The sequence below is a fragment of the Tubulanus polymorphus genome, chromosome 2 (genome assembly GCF_964204645.1).
Source record: "Tubulanus polymorphus chromosome 2, tnTubPoly1.2, whole genome shotgun sequence".
In the NCBI taxonomy this organism is placed as follows: Eukaryota; Metazoa; Nemertea; class Palaeonemertea; order Tubulaniformes; family Tubulanidae; genus Tubulanus; species Tubulanus polymorphus.
The window spans coordinates 17,335,675-17,353,960 of record NC_134026.1 but is presented as its reverse complement, the minus strand read 5'-3'; the positions used below and the strand labels follow the sequence as shown (position 1 = coordinate 17,353,960).

Here is an 18,286-nt window from a genome sequence, read left to right as displayed (position 1 = left end):
CGAGTTCGTCGGTTTAACGGTATGTCGGTTTGTCGGTTCGTCAGTTTGTCGGTTTGTCGGTATGTCGGTTTGTCGGTTCGTCGGTTTGTCGGTATGTCGGTTTGTTGGTATGTCGGTTTGTCTTGAAAAGTACGCAGCCGAATTACTCCTTTTCTAAAAATGTATCCTTGAGCGGGGAACTATTCCATGCTATACTGGACTTGAACCCAAAAATTCTGAGTAGGCAGGTATTAAATACCTGAGACAGGTATTTTTGATCAGCCAATTATCACACAATTGGCAGCCATCTTGGTGTCATCAATACTCATTTTCAGGCGGAAAAAGTTTTTCAACATTATATTGATGCCAAAGCATACTTTGTTACCACAATCAATTGGAAAGTTGTAGCTTGATGTTCTATGATTGCGGTGAGTTTCAAGGTCATTGGTTTTTTTATTATGGCCACCAGGGGGTGTTGAATAATACAATAACTTAGTATATCTTGCCACCTGGGGAGTTGAATATAGAATCATATAAAATATGTCTATTTATTGGAACAAATGCATATTTGTAACAGCAATCAATTACAAAGTTGTAGCTTATGACATGTTTGATCATGGCGAGTTTCATGGTCATTGTTGTTTTTATCTGGTTAGGGAGTGTTGAATAGCGGAATAACTTAGTACATGTATATCCATATTACATGTATATTGTTGGCACCTAGGGTATATTTTGTTACCACATTACTATTGAAGCTCATAACATATTCTATGATTGTGGTGAGTTTCAAGGTAATTGGTTTCAGTTGTATATGTTCACCAGGCGATGTTAGATATTGAAAATGTCAGATTTTGTAGCATTTCAGACTACTTCTCAAGTTGGCATCCGGGGTTGTCCCTAAATCCCTAGTTATTGAATATGCTCCAGTTCCAGTTGAAACCCTGCCATTTTTGCCATATTTTCAAATCGCCAACTATGAAAAACTCACTCCTGCTTTCCAGCTATAGGTTTTATACATATGTATACTTCTTTTAGAATCATATTCAAGATCATAAGTGTTACTGGTAAACATTGTGAAGAAATGCTGGTTGAAGGTATTGCAGATGATTTGCTCATGGGTACATTGGTATTTGTCTTTGGTCTTGCTGTTGTACTAATGATTCTTATCAAGAGGTAAATAATGTCTTACATCTTGCGCTCTAAGTGTCTGCATTGAAGATTGGGTGGCACTTAAGACCCGCTTAGGTTTTTGATTCACCCACAGGGACTTGACACAAAAGGATTTTGACCCCAGTGTCCTAGGTACTATATATAAAAAGACAAGGGAGCCAACTCTCCGTCAGTTCGATCGATCGGTATGTCACTTCAATAGTTCATAACTTCGTTATTGATAATCCAATCCGCTTCAAGTAAGATTATTCTTGAAGATAACGAATTTCTGCGTTAGACTGGGTGGTTTGAGAAAGATTTTAAATCGTGCGATTAATCCGAAAAAATTGGCAAGATCCGTCTGTACCGCACCAGCCTGGAAGTAAAAATGACCATGATTTTTTAAAACCAACGGTGCTTTCGACCAGAAATTTTGAACCGATTTTTACAAACAAGTGCTTTTTGGAAAGCTTAGACTCTGAACTTACCTCTGCATATCGTTATTTCTGATTCAATTGATAATCCTGTCTATAGCGAACGCAAAATGTGACGGAGATCGAAAACGGGTTGAAAAATCGCGACATGGTGGCCATTAATCATAGCTCCGCACTTAAAGGGCATATGCCCACTAAATAGAATATCATATAAAAGTTATTCTTTAAAGTAATATGCTCACAAATTATAAATATGCTACTGATTTCAATTTCAGTTTAGCCTTCTCTGAGAAATAAGACTTTTAAATCAGCAATTTCAGCACTTGCTCACTGTTATTGTTTATGTGTGCAGGTGCGTGTTTCTGACGTCATCTTTGTTGAACGCTAACTGTTTCCAGTCATTTCACTAGACATTGCAAAGGTCATTTTATCCTCTCGGAAGATTTTTAGAATTAATGAATTCTAAACTATTGTATATTTTGATGCCGTCATATATGACATGATAAACATATATTAGTGGGTGTACTATATAGCTGTGATTAAAGCAAACAAATGATGTTGATTTTATAGATTTTATATAGGCTACTGCACACTGTGAGCACACAAGTGCTTGTGTTTATAACAAAGATACCGTCAAAAATAGCGCCGACTGCGGGATGTAGGTGAACTACGTAAACTAAGTCAAGAATAATTAAATGTCGAATTTAGAGCTGATCTGTCATCTTTTTTCGATCAGTCACATCTCAGGTTGTAATTTGTATACAAAAGTAGCATTTGGTTTACTAATTACGAAAAGTACAATTTATTGGGCATGTGCCCTTTAATACGAAAATCGAGAATTCAAATCAAAAACTTTTGACGCGGAAACACATCGCAACTAAGACAAAATATCTTACATTTATTTAATTAATTTAAGAATATTTGTTGCACGTTGTAGTTATTCTTAAAATGCGCAAAAATGTGATCAGAAAGCATCGCGTTATAGCATTGAGTGCGGTACTCATCAGCTGGCGCCACCACGCGGCGACCGCGTAGTGAGGGGAGCCGTTTTTTCAATCTCGGCCCGATTTTATATTCCCTATGAACAGGATTATCAATTAAAATGGAAATAACAATATTCAGAAGTAAGTCAGGGTCCAATCTTTCCAAGAAGCCCTTGTTCATAAAAATCTGTTCAGAATCAGGCTGGTGCAGTACATATGGATTTTGCCAATTTTTTCGGATCAATCGCATGATTTAACAATCTTAAAGGCACTAAATCTTTCTCAAACCACTCGGTCTGACACAGAAATTCGTTATTTTTAAAGGTCAAGTGCCCTCTAAATAGAATATTGTATAAAACTTATTTTCTAAATGTCATATGTGCATAAATGATAAGTGTGTTACTAATTCTGATTTTAGTTAAGCCATTACTGAGAAATGAGACTTTAGAGTCGGCTATTTTCACCAGTTTGCCGTGCACAGTAGGTGCGCGTTTGCTGTGAAAAACCCACGATCGCTGACGTTATTGTAGTTAAAAACACATTTCCACGCACGTTGTACCACTGAACTATAACAAACTTTTGGTGCTCTTAATGAATACCAAAGCTATGGCAAACTAATAGATTTGATTTAAAACAATGAACTTAGCTTTATTAGGTAGATTTTAAAACAATCCTTGGTGAAATAAACAGTGTATGTCTGAAATAATCCAGCAGTTTCCAGTCTCAAATCCCGCACCGCATGATCACCATTCGTAGCGTATTTAATCCTTTTAGAAGTTGTTTAGATTCCTAAATTCTTTCTGATTAATAGTGTTGATACTGTTATGCATAACACAACAAACATACAATGGATAGCCAGCAGTAGAGCTGTGAATATAGTGAAGAAATGATGTTGTTTTATAGATTTTATATATAGGCTATGAGTGCTGAGTTCACACACGTGTATGTTTGTTTGGCAAAGATGACGCATGAATGTGGCGCTGACACGCGGCTGTGGCGGAGGTGCATACGCTATATAGGTCAATGATTCAGTTATTTAATTTTACTGATATAAGATAAATAAGTGATTTTTTTTCTATAAGGCTGATCCCAGGTCGTCATTTAGGCCTATATACTTAAGCATCATATCTCAAAAAGTAGGAATTAGAGGGCACTTGACCTTTAAAAACAATCTTACTTGAAGCGGATTGGATTATTAATAACTAAGTTTTGAACTGTTGAAGTGACATACCTATCAACCAATCTGACGGAGTGTTGGCTTTTTATGCCCCCACACCGCGTTGTGGTGGGCATACTATATTCACTTTGTCGTCCGTCCGTCTGTCTGTCCGCAGTGGTTTCCGTGCCCTAGCACCCAAACCCTTTAACAAATTTTCCTGAAATTTAACAACTGTGTTGTACTAATGTCTATTTATTAATGGATGAGACCTGTTTTTCTGGGATATTTTGCTTACTTTTTGGGGTACATACCTCATTTATGTCTTAACAGAATGCCAAAAATCGCGGACAACAACTGAATATCCGATATTATTCCAGTTCTGTACCGATTAGATGGATTGGCAAAAAGACTCCTGAGCTTTTATTTTATGGACTGGGTCTTAGCTTTTGATACCTTTTAGCTTTACATATTGATTGGGAATTTCATTTTTGACCTCATCGTATGTCCACAGAGTCTTCATAATGGCTCCGGAAATCACTTGCTCACAAAATGCCATGTATCCAGGATTTTTTCCAGGAGGGGGTTCATTAAAAAATGTTTACCTTGCGTCTACACCGCAGTGCGGTGTATAAATCGCTGATGGATTTTGCTAGTACACCGCACTGTGGTGTATTGGTGTAATGAGTAATTAGTTTTTATCCTATTGGAAAATGGCAGTACCTGTCACATAGTGAAATATTAGTAACTAACGATACACCGCAACGCGGTGTACATGCATTATGGCGGTATTCCCGCTCCTCAACACGCTAGGATGGAATTATCAAAATTTTCAAACATTCCTTCAAGAAAACGATTAAAAAAATTTTTGGGTAGCTGAGCAGCGGGGGTCACTACCCTTGAAATCCCCCTTCTGGATCCTAGTATCGTAACTTGTCTTTTGTACCGTGCACTTTCGTGGTGCGATTAGTGCCATTTAAAAACCCATTTGGGACTAGAGTTCCAGTGGGCTATTGCATTCACTTTTCGTCTGTAGACGGAATCCAGTTATTTTGGGAAGTTCTAAAGATACTTCAATGTTATGTCTTAATATTTGGGTTACACATGTATCTACCCTAGACACATATTCAGCCCAAAAACTGGCCCTGTCAGAATCAAGATGGCTGACTGGCAGCCATTTTTGAAGTTTGGTAGGAAATGTTGAAGACGCTTTTATCAATAACCTCGATCTTTCGGATATATTTTAATACCCCAAGGCCCCATCAGCATGAGAAAAATTGGTTTGATCGGACCCAAGATGGCCATCCTGTGACCTTTTTTCTGCCCAAAAACGTCAATTTTGGCCAGAATTCTGAGTCCTGTCGCTTCCTACTGGTTTGCCATTTTCATTGCAAATGGGGAGCTACAAGTCTAACGCCGATACGCAGTGCTGATAAGCAACTCAGTTTCACCGCATTGTGGCGCTGTAGTATTACTTCGTTATTATCATGTTTTTTAATGGCTTACTTCCACGAGGTAATCATGAATAAATGTTGCTGTCGCGAGTCACAATGAATTCCAAACCAGATATAAATGAAATGACATTACCATAATTGAAATTGGAGCTGAAAACATTCGGGTTATAGGTGTCTGGTAGAAGAAAGTGAGAGGTGATTTTTATGTCTATTTTATTTTTATATCCGAATTGAATTGTCTGTCTATTTTCGTTCATTTTACTCCCAGTTTTGGCACAAGCACACAGAACGGTTTTACTAGATAGAAAAATATTTAGTGCATGATAACACAGTGGATAGAATGATATTCAGTAAATATATATTTTTGGATGGCTTTAAGTTGCTAAAAAAATCCATAGACTGTCACAATGTTATTGTTAGGCCTACTCTACTCTGGTCATAGGCCAGCCTACACCCACCACAACCGAAAGATTCCTGATTGGTTTATGTGACAATACATGACAATAAAGCTATCTTTGTTATTAATAGATTAGAATTCTACAGAAGGACGGACAAGTGTACCTGTTAATCTGGAAGTGGAATATAAAATGGATATTCCACATCCAACACTTTTTAAAGACGTACATAAAGGGATGATTACATCGATACCAAATTTTACAATGAAGCGTCTGGAGGAATATCTTACGCAGTTTTATATGCCACTCTATGAGAAGTGTAAAAGTTTCTACACTCAGTGGTAAATAATGTGAATATTTTGCGGCTCAAAATTATTTGTGAAAATATTTAAACGGGTTTTGCCAACCAATCATGTCTAGAAAACGGACTTTCATTTGATATTTTTAGGTTTCTTAGATTTCTACGTATGGCAAATGGGGCTGGGAAATCTGTCTACCTTACATCGATTATGTGGGCAGAATACAAGAAGTCCTCATCTTACAAGGTGGATATCCATTTAGACGGTGAAGGGGTAGTCACTGAAGTGCGAATGCAGCGCTGGAGAGGGTCCTGATGCCCACTGTAAGCATGTAGCAACAGTGTTGTATGCAGTGTGTAAGTTTTTACTTGGAGATAATCTCATCACGGAAGTCACATGTACACGTGAGTAATATATGAAATCTTTCTGAGCAGGAATTTATATTTACCAATATGTCGATTTTTTCTATGAGAACCATACTATTTTTCCAGGTTTTACAGACTTTCCATCGTGTCAAGTCACACCAGGGAACCCCTCTGAAATTAAACACTGAAAGCTCGGCCAAGTCATCAAAAATTAACTTTGATTCAAAAAACAACGAGACAGAGATCCGTAACATATGTGACTTGTTCTAATATCAGAAATATGGCAATTAGTTATCAGGTTGGTATTTTTGAAGATCGTAATTGCAACATCATCATATCACAGTTTGCAACCAATCACAAAGGTTTGTCTACTATCATGATACATGTACCAATAAAAACTATTTACCAAATTATGTGTGTATGTACCAATGGGGGCTCAATGCCCATTATACAGCTTTTCCATCCTGCAAACCCCATGCTGTAGTCATGGGTCACGACTATATGGAAATACACCCAATCAATAAATTTTTTATTGATGAAAAGGTAAAATTGAGTAGAGCAATTTTAGCACTATTTTACAATGTGCACGTGTAGGCCTATGTCTTTTAGAATGAAAATGAATTGATGATAAATTCTGTGGTCACTTGAAAATTTATGGTATATGGGGTAAATTTTGAAAAAATCAAACTCCAGGAAAAAATGATTTTGAATCAGTCAAGGTGTTTGGTTTATTTTTAGCTTACTATAATTTCAAGTGAAGAGGTTAATTAGATTTAGAGAAGAACTCGTGAGCAAATTTTGAATAAAGAATGGAAAAACGAACATTCGCCTTTGAATAACAGCATCAAATTTTGGAAAAATTGTTAAGTCTACAGAGAGACGAGACAAATACAAATTGGTTTATTCACTTCTTAGTTCCACTCCGTTAAAATGTAAACCTATCCTACATGGACAAAAATATGAATCAGTTGCGGTGGAAAAGTATGATGCCTTACCAGGATGTAAAACACAAGAATACGGATTATTCGTTCGCTGAGCATCATCTATTCTGGCTGCCTCACCAGATCGAGTGGTCGCTACTGACCTAATCTTAGAAGTGAGGTGCCCGTATGCGTCTAGGGATAAATTCGTAACGCCAGCTACAGTGCCTTATTTATATTACGACTCCAACAGAAATTTGCAATTAAAAGATAACCATGATTATTACTACCAAATTCAGGGACAGCTGTATTGCAGTGAGCGATCAAGATGTGATTTAGTTGTATTTACAATGAAAGACATTCAAGTGTTAAGTATAGAAAAGGACATTGTACTTATACAGAATATGGTAGATATTTCAGTTTCATTCAGATTTTCATAGAGATGCAATCATCAACATGCAAATTTATAAAAACTATTTTGAATATTCTTTTTGAACAATCTTGTCACCTGAGATAAGGTAATTACAGAAATACAGTATTTTAATGTCCATCCAAATGAATTACGAGCACCTTAAGTTCCTAATGGTTTTCAGTTTTTCATTGAAATTTGTGAAGGGATCTCAAACATCTGATTTTTCGATCAGTCTATTGTCTGCAGCCACCCAATTGTCATCAGTCCTTATTTGTAGGTTTTTTTTAGGAAAACATTGACAGGCTTTGACTTAAAATCTTGAAAATTACCACAGTCATTAAGATTCATCTCCTCGCATCGAATTGGGGTCACAAGATTTTTTCTTCTCACCATCATATTGAAATTTCTGAAATTTTTTTTTGGGCATCGAGTCCCTGACCCCTTGTTCACTCAAATTGAACAAAATTCATTCTTTAATGTATCAAGCGCTTTATTTTGTTTAAAACCTTATAACAGTGTGTTACCTGAAATATAATGTATTTGATAAATTTTCATAATTACACTTCATGAAAAAGGAAATACATATATAGCTATAAACCATTACAGACTTATTTTAACTTTCTATTTTCAAGCGTTTTTGGGGACAATACATTCCCTAAAACTACTAAGATAGAAACAGACTGTGGCTATTTCAGTAGAGAGTTGAACTTCATTATTACTCAGTGGATTCACTAGAATCTTGTATGTTTTGCCAAGTCCTATGAGTCTTTCAATACCCCCTTACTTGCAATTTTCCTGTCTTTGATTATTGTAGAATTTGCAAGTCTGTTTTTATTTTTAAGGAATTGTGGAATATTAAAATTGACGTTTGAAGATACATACAAATCCTGAATATTAAAGCCCTTGTCCACCATAATACTATCTCCTGGGTCGCAAATTTCTACCATGTTACTCCTTTCAATAATCTGGCAATCACTTGTTGACCCTCCGTATGCATCCAATATATAAGATAAAAGTCCACCTGGAGTAGAACCAACTACTACCTTTGCATTATTCCGATTATTTAAGTGGAAAAAGTCGCTTGTTGCAGCAGTAGAGGATTTTTCGGCTTTTTTATAGGAAATTCTGTTCCATCTAGGATTACTCTTGTCGGGAACTTCAAACAAAAATCACTCGGACAGAAGTAGTGAACCAAGTCCTGTTGTGGCCACCAGTCCATTCCGCCCCACTGATGGTACATAAAATTGATCCAAGTTACCCATATGTTGGTCACACTGCTCACAGATATATCAAATTGTCTTGATAGATCAAAGTTTGATGTGTATTGCCTAATTTTCATAAGCGTCAAAAAGAACTTATCGATAACTTTCAAAGAGGGCACATTTCCACGGTAACAATTCAAATTGTACGCACTTTTACCTAATGTTTGGAATACAAATAAAAACTTGTTATGATTCTCTAAACCTGTGTAGTTATGAATCCCTGATGGATCATTTATGAAAAAGGGAACAGAAAAACAAGCTTTCATCCTGCTACACTGAATAGCTTCATCCTTCATTTTCGGTGGTCCAACTACAAAATAGAAGCACGCATGAGTGAAAGGAGTTCCATGCAATGCATGACATAAATTTCAAAAGATAAATCGAAAAACGGATGATTGTGCAAAACTTACCTTTGGTAGTGTTTTCATCATTGTCATTGTTGGAAACTGGTGTATTTCATTAATTATAGATATGTCGATTTATTGTATTTCTTTAGCTATTTCTATTATGTATTCAACGCTCAGTAGTGTGATTGTACTGTGTTCGAAGCGTATTAAATCCTACAATTCATCATTTTATTATGCGAACTTAAACATTTTTCGCGCTTATGACCAGCACTGTATTTAAGCCTGTGAATGCTCGGCTAGGCCTCAGTCTGGTTCTATCTACCCCCTTCCTTGTACGGCCAATTATTGTTAGTACTTATATCAATTTAGATTTGCTGTTTAGATTTTTTAATTTCAAATTGAAGTTTGGCTTTTTTGAATGTTATTTGTCTAAATTTGTATTTTTTAGCGAACCTATGGTTCGCTTTTGCTATCACTAGCTGATGACGTCATGCTTCCAATGCATTTGCCTATCGCGAAAAATTTCAGTAAAACGGGTGGCACACTTCTTATCTAGATGGTCCTGAGATCTGATTTTTTATTGGAGGTGTCATATAGTATCTATTTTATAATCTGAAAATTTCATAGAATTCTGACCTTGTGTTTTTGTTAAATAATCGAAAATATACCAAAATCGAAGCAAAGCAAATTGCTGTTTTTTTTGTATACATGCGTTTCTGTGAATTCAAAATAAACCCGGACTGCTAGTACTATAAAGTTTTGGGTGTTGTTCAAACATTTTCACATAATTTAAGCTGGAAAAACGTCTAGATTTACTTCCAGGCCGGTCTAAACGCAGGGGTCTGACTCTCGCCTAACTCTCTAATAACGTGGCTCGGCCTATGAACTATCGTTTCTTGGATAGATCCAAGAAATATGGTAGCCTATTAGGAATATTTTTAAAATTCAAGTGTGGAGAGAATTCGCCGAATGGTGGATTTTTATTTTGAATTCCAATCAATCGAGATCAAGGTTAAATTTTATTTCATAAAAATCAGTCGCAATGATGACATTTTGTTTCAACAGATTAAAGTTTCGGTTTCTTTGATTATATTTGTGAATGACCCCGATGCGTCTCCATACACTAGACACCGCGCACTACCGCATTTCCTGGTTTATTCACACGTGTAATATACACGGTATTTCTGCTCATTGAAGGTAAGATAATCTATGAATAATGATTGTCATTGGTCCTTAGTGCCCCGAAAATGTCTACTACAGAAAGATGTTAGTACGGGACCGACGGACAGGATATCAATCCATTCCTCTTGTCTAGTATTACACTGTGATTACAATTCAATTCAATGCAATTTAATTTTCACTTTATTTCTATTGATCTTACGCATTGTTTTACTGATACCGGTACGCCAAGAATGAATCACCACCTCAACTCATTGAAGCAGGAATTATAGATTTTTTCAAAAACACGTTTCAACCATTTTATTCCAAGACAAAACTTCTGATATGATTAGGCCTAGCTCCTATCCTATCTTTTGATATGAATATTATTATCTGAAAATAAATATTGTTCTTAAAACAAGAGTTGCCGTTTGATTTTGATCGCTCCTTTGAAGGTTTGAAAGACAATGTGTATATTGATTTTCCTCTTCCCATCTTGCCACCGGCCCTTGCAATAAGACCAGCGTCTAATCCATTTTAGACATGGGATATAACAAGTCTTTAAACTGTCTATTAGTTAATGGTCAGTTGGTCAGGTGAGCTACAAGACCATTGGTCTTTTATTGTACCTTTGTAGCAAACCTCTCTCACTCGCTTAGCCATCATTATTCTGGTTGTAAATAGATGAGCGTATTGGAACTGTGCATCGTTGTGATCGTTTGTCGATGAGGATTTAGGACCAGGCTGAAAAATAAATGAATTTATTACTACCAGTGATTCGGCCACAGGATTCAACCATTTATCAATATTCTTATTTTTTCCCTACAGTACATACCGATCCTACCAAATCCACAGGATATTGACAAAATAACTGTATATAACACATTCTTATCCGTAAGCTGGGACTCATGCTTCATTTTAGTGTTCATTGAGTTGTACGCGACCTTTAGGCCTACTGTGCTTTATCTTTTCAAACAAGCTGTGATTATTTACGGACACATGGATTGAACTTCAAAAAAAATTTGCTATAAAAATCCAGCAACGAGAGATTTGTTTTTTCATAATCCGAAAAATGAAATTGATTTTATGAATCCAATACACCAGAGACCTGCACCTGGTAAATAAGGTTTAGGAATATGATGTTTAGGAGGGTTTAATAGCAAAAGGCCTAATCACCTTCTATCAGGCCCAAGCATACGCATGTATGCCTACGCCTGTCGTGCATACGTAGGCCTACATATGTTACAAGATTTTGTTTTTTAAGCTCTGTAAGCGTTCGTCTGAGCAGGCAGCTTTATATACCAGGGTTTTTTCATCATTAACGAAATTGGTATTTTTTTAATTCCTGATGACTTTAGTTTCTACATAGCCCAAGATGAAAAAGATCCGTTCTTCGTTTGAACATCTTTTCATTTGAACAAATGCTTTTGTCGGGTCAAAATGTGTTTTGTTTTTGTTTTCGAACCAATAGCATTTCCCTCCATTGAACCAATTTGAAAAACTTGTTAGATCAAAGTTGTTTTCGTTCGAACAAACTTTATTTTGTTCAAACAGAAGGTTTTTCGTTCGAATAATTGTTTGAACATTCGTTCAAACGAAATTGTTTTAGCTCAACAAATTTTTTTTGTCAGAACGAAGAAAAGTATGCGTTCAAAAACATAAGCGTATTGTTCGGTCATACAGAATGGTTTTCATTCGAACAAGATTTTCTTCACAACATGTAGTTTTTTGTTCGAACAGATATATTGTTCGATGGATGCTTTTTTTGTTCCTAAGAGCAAAATTTTGGTGGAACTAAATAGTTTTTTCGTTATATTGAGTAATCTTTATTCAAACCAAATAATCTTCTCATTGAACACAAAGGTATAATCTGAACCTGGGTTTTCTGACCATGAATAGAACACAGCTTGTGTAGGTCCTTTTGGAAATATACTCTGTCCGGTAAATTTTGGATTACTCTGTATATCATCTATCAAGACAGTGAAGAGAAGACGACTTAGGATACTACCTGGCGTAACTCCACTAGTCAGACTGATTTATTCCCAAGATGAGACAGTTCCGTTGAATTTGGCTACCATTGATACCGTATTCGAATAACTTGTTTAGAAACCACTGTTGTTTAACCTTATCAAATGGTTTTTGAAATCCATAATGACAAGGCCTCACAGTCGATTTTCCATAGTCAAATAACCAACTGGTCCTGTCATCCATGGTTTCAAAGTAGGCCTAATTGACTGTTTGTCAACGGTCCTTTTATAAAGCCGAGTTGACGGTTCAACAGGATTCTGAATTCCCTTCAGTTTTATTGTTTGGTCGGCTGCATCAGTGTACACATCAAGAATACGATCAAGGATGTGTAGAAAACCCTTTATCGCTGCTTTGCAGCTATGTTTTGTTTTAAAATTCAAAATAAAATGTCAATAATTCGTAAATGTTGTATTGAATTTGATAAATATAATTCGATTGAAAAATATTTAGGTAGACATGCATGAGGTAAGGTAGGTAAAATATATCAGGTAGAAATGTGGTAGGGAAGGTAAATACATTTGGTAAATTCCTTCTACATAAATGCAGAGTAAACAAACCAAAGGAAAAAGCAAAGAAATATTCTCAAAGAAATTGAATAAATTAAATGCAAGATTCGTCTTAGAAAATTAGAATTTACATTTAGAAAATTAAATGAATTATCAGAAGATGATGAATATCATATTGATGAACTAGAAAAAATTGAAACTAAATACGGGAAAAGAATAGGTGGGCATTTAAGTTATGAAGTATTTAATAGCGTGCATAAATGCAGAACTATATTACCTGAAACATATACATGTATTCAATTTTCAGATGAAGAATCAGTTGATTTAAGTAATGATAATGTTTATTTGAAATATAATGGAAAAGATGAAGATGGGTGTCATATAATAGAATTTATTGAACCTGAATGATATGTAATAATTAAAAAGAATATAAAGTAACTGAAAAAAATTAAATATTGCACCACATAGATATAAAAGTAGTGAGATATTGAATTAAAATAAATTTTGTAAATATTTCTTTTTGATCTTAGCTCTTTTTGATGTAATAAAAGTAAAGATGAAAAAGTGAACTATTACAGGGTGTCCCATTAATTACTATACATAAAGAACTGCCTGTCATTTTCAAACTGCTTGAGGTAAATCAGCCAAATCTTCAGGAGAGATAGACTACAATAATACTTTTCACCACAAAAAATTACTTTACTAAAATCCAATTCGTTTACCAAATATGCTTGATGGGAGAACCTTTCAATTTTATCACATGATTCAGTCTATTGTTGAAATTTCTCAGTACATTGACAATCATCTGTGTTATCGCAGATGTTTGTCTTGAAATCATCAATAGTTTCTGGTTTTTTGGTTTATCTATTTTTATCATGGTCAACTTTGTTTAAATTCGACGAAAAACTGTTTTTGGCGGGAAAATTCTTAGCTGTTGCGTAAAAAATTGCAATGACTTCGATTTTGAGGCATCGTCTCTTCGAGCGAATGTGATTGGCTGTTTTTGGGATATACGGGGAATTCCGGCGCTACTAAAATAATTATGGGAAAGCCATTAATGGCGAAAGTTTCATTGGACTAGGTGCCGTACATGTGCGAATTTTAAATGCTCATTGCTGGTGAGAATATAATCATTTCACATATCGCCATAGGTATTGTTTCATTTAACTACCCGGTGAATGTGTTGATTGAGATTGAAGTGAAGCGAACGTTCACTATACGTCAAGGCCTCCACGTGCGCTGGAGTGCTAACATTAGACTATTGTGCACACAAACACACGCTCATACAAACTTCTACATGGTGATGCTGTAACCCTGCTTGGCGCATGTACGTTTGGTATGATAACAGGCTCAATAATCGTTGTAGCAGATGAGTGCTGTGTTTTCTGTTTGATAGAATTTGTAATAAATTGTAATTTCTTGTGACCTGAAAATACTAAGCAGCAAACTATAGGTATAGGGCGAGGTCTGAATATTGTAGTGGAAATTGCAGGATTTAAAACGATCTAATAACTACACCCTGGTTTTAGCTTCCTCGGCCATACATTGGAAAAGGATTCGTTTCCAAGACTCTATTCAGCCACCCTCTGATATGTGACATCATATGAATTTTATTCGAATATTTTTTCATATTGTGAAAAATATGTCTTTGAAAATATAAAATAGTTTCCAATGCCGCGCCTACCTGTACCCTACGAAATTTTGGACGGAGACCATAAACAAATGTTTATCTTTGGTCTTATTTGACTACAAAATAATTCTTTATGAAAGGTAAAATACAATATAAACTTTGTGAAGTCACGAATGAAGTCACGAATTAAAAAGATTTTTCAAGCAATGCCCTTACTCCAAACAACCTCTAGCTTTCAAGGTAAACCACACTTTGCCCATGGGCAATTTATTTGGTACACTGTCATTCAGCTAGCCCCACAAGTAAAAATCCCGTGGATTTAGGTCAGGCGAGTATGGGGCCCAGTCGTTAACAGTTTGGAGCGCTGAGATTCTGTCACTGAAATGCCTATGCAGAACATCAATTGTTTTGCGTGCTGAAAGACATTGCGCACCACACTGCATTGAGACTTCCTTTTTTAGGCATCTATGAAGTTTTGTAATGGATTACTGAATCAGCATCTTATGATACCCGGCTCCATTCATAGTTAGCATTTCCTTTTTTGTCAAAAAAGTATGGCCCTATTATAGGCCCACTGGCTGGACCTACTGTATGGCGAATCCAAAGATCACACCTCGCAGACAACAGACTGCTCACTTGATGACATTGATTAAGTGGCTTCTCTGCAATCAAGTAGGGATTTTTAACCCGAAAATCTGTGGTTCTGACTGGCAGAAAGATTTGGTTTCCTAAAACCAGCATACCATCTAAGCTTTTTGTTTCAGAGACATAGACACGATTTAACGGTGATCTATTCTAAATCAGAATTACACAAAATCCCTACAACGATGTAATCAGTTGCTAGGAAATCTCTGAGCAAATTACCATAGCAACCACGATAATAATCAAAAATTACCGTTACATTCTATCCTTTGGTCGAAAAGCGAAACATTTCATTTAGAAATTTGGAGGATATAGGCAGTTCTTCATGTATAGTAATTAATGGGACACCCTGTATATAGATTTGAAAAATTTGTAAAAATCTGTAAAATAAATGCAAGATAACTTAAAAGAATATAGAATATATGTTGATTCTAGAAAAAAAAAACATTAATCTCATAATTTACTAATACAATTAGATAGAGAATTTAGAAATTGTGTAGATTTAAAATTAATACAAGTTTATCTTATTCTTTTTTTGATATATGGGATAAAACTGCTGATCATAGAGCCGTTTTAATTTATATTAGGAATATGGATAAATGGTTTCATCTATATTTAAAACCAGGATGAAATAATTTAGAAACATTAGTGCAAGAAATTAATAGAAGAGCTCGGACAAAGATGGGGAGTACTGTTGGATTTCAAATTGAATTTATTAAAGGTGATGATAATAATTAAGTGAGAATAAAGTTAGCTAATGATGTAGAACATAGATTTTTAGTGAAAGAACCATTAGCTAAACTGTTAGGAATTAAATAATAATAAAAGCGCAACTATCACAATCTTCATGATGATAATGAGTTGATTTACATGTTCAAACGTTTCGATCGATTTCGACTCATCTCTTCGAGTCCTTTTCAAGAAATGACATGAAAAGATACAAACTATGCATAGTATACTGTTACTAATTACAGAGAATATCATGCAGGCGTGAAGTGGCCTAGTTTACAAAGTACAAATGGATTATAAACATATCAAAATACGTTCAGTAAAAATGAGACACCATGTGTGGAAAGTTGTTTGTTAATACTTGGTTTTTTGGATTTTATATATAATGCCTCTTTGATGGTGATTTCAAAGTCATTTTTTCCAGAATCATTGATTGTAAAGTTGTTTTTTAAAGAAAAATTTGATGCACAATGTTTACATGATGTTAAATGTTCCCTAATTGCTGAAGGCGATGATATTTCACTCCCAACAACGGATGATGGTACTTTCACTTCTCAGGTATTTAGAAAATCAACTTACACTAGCTAGATTCTAAACTTTTCAGCTATGTGTCCTCAAAAATGGACATTTGGCTTAATCCAATGTCTGCTCCATAGAGCATATACCATAAGCAGTAGTTGGTTTTTTTTCTCACAAGAAATTGATTTCCTAAAAAACGTTTTCCACAAAAATGGCTACCCACAAGATTTGTTTAATTCGTGTCTAAGAAGATTTTTGAATAGCAAATGTAGTGATGATACTCCCGCTAGTATGGTCAGGGAAGATAAGGTCGAAACACTTTTTTTCGTTCATTACATAGGCCTCCCTTCGATTGTATTAAGCAGAAAACTCAAGAGTCTATTCAAACAATATTACAACGTGGATATTCGTATTGTCCTTACTTCTTTCAAAATTAGGAACTACTTTTCACTCAAGTCCCATATTCCTTCAATCATAATCGATATTTTATTGGTTTAGATAATTTGCCTGTAATTTATGAATTAGTTATAGATGTAAAAAATAATTTTTTCACAATATAAATTTTCTTCCCTGCCATCTTATCTATCCATGTAAATACATGTATACTCAAGTCAGTTTGACAAAACGACAGATTTACTTGATCTATCCATTTGAAAATTCCATTTGAGAATTCATTTGAATAAATGTTTTGATTAGCCGAATCGAATCTTTAATTTGGGGTTGAGAATCGATTTGTTATTCAATTTGTACCAGCATTTATAAGGCTGTGTGATCGGCATTCACTATAGATTTCACTTGTCTTTGAATTGTTACCATTATCAGGTTGAATGTCCAGTGCTTGTTTCACTGCGTACTGTTTTTTCATTTCCTATTTACTGACCTCTTTCTACATGGCCGACTTAAGACCTACTGTCGACACTGGAACTTCCCGTGGACACGCCGACTCAAAAACCATTTGAGATAATTTCGTGAAATTTTTATGGTATGTGGATGAAAGTATGCTGAAGAACTCTTTTGGGAATCTACGATTCATGATGGCCGAATAATGACCTATTTTTGACACATGAATTGCCAGTGTACATGATAACTCAAAAATCGTAAGAGAATATTTCATGAAAATTATATGAGATATGTATGATAGTATGATGTGAAACTTCATTTTTTTGGGGACTTCACCGATTCAGTATGGTCGACACCATCCACTTTCAATGCAGGAACTGCCCTTTTACACAGTAACTCGAAAATCCATTTGAGATAATTTCATGAAATTTTTATGGTATTTGTAATAATATGAAAAGGAACTGTATTGTTCTGGGAAATTCTCCGATTCAAGATGTCCGACTTATGACCCAGTTTCTAGTCAAAATGGCATGTTTTGAACTTATAATTGATACGCTGTCTTAATAATAATAATAATAATAATAATAATATTTATTTACAGTCCGTTACATAAAATATCTCAACAGACTTTACAAATTGACAAAAACATAAGACAATTGACAGATATATAAAATATTACCCAATAAAATAGATATTTAATTTCAAACGGTTGCTACAAGTAAAATCATTTGTAGTGCTGATTAAATAGGTGCGTTTTCAATTGCGAGGTAAAACTATTAAGGGAAGATAAATCGCGCATCGACTGTGGCAAAGCATTCCAAAGGCGGGGGCTACCACCGCAAAAGCTCGAGAGCCATAAAATTCTTGGCGGTATCTCGGTTCAAATAATTTAGTTGCCACGGTCGAGCGCGTGTGTCTGGAAGGTGTAAGAGTGGTTAAAACAGACGAAAGATAGGCTGGTGCTTGGTCATGCAAAATTTTAAAAGTTAACAGGAGAATTTTGTATTCAATGCGCGATTGAACAGGGAGCCAATGTAGTTCATACAGTATAGGAGTGATATGCTCGTGCTTCTTAGTTA

At 35.3% G+C, this 18,286-nt stretch overlaps 1 protein-coding gene across 4 annotated transcripts in view; it reads left to right on the top strand.

Moving 5' to 3' along the window:
- LOC141899606 (E3 ubiquitin-protein ligase RNF170-like) overlaps positions 1-18,286 on the top strand; it is a 123,935-nt gene that overhangs the window by 25,511 nt on the left and 80,138 nt on the right. For all 4 annotated transcript variants that reach the window (XM_074786015.1, XM_074786014.1, XM_074786017.1 and 1 more), the window contains exon 2: positions 1,015-1,152. In XM_074786015.1, coding sequence (XP_074642116.1) covers positions 1,061-1,152 — 92 coding nt within the window. In that variant the 5' untranslated portion in view covers positions 1,015-1,060. The remainder of the gene's footprint in view (positions 1-1,014; positions 1,153-18,286) is intronic.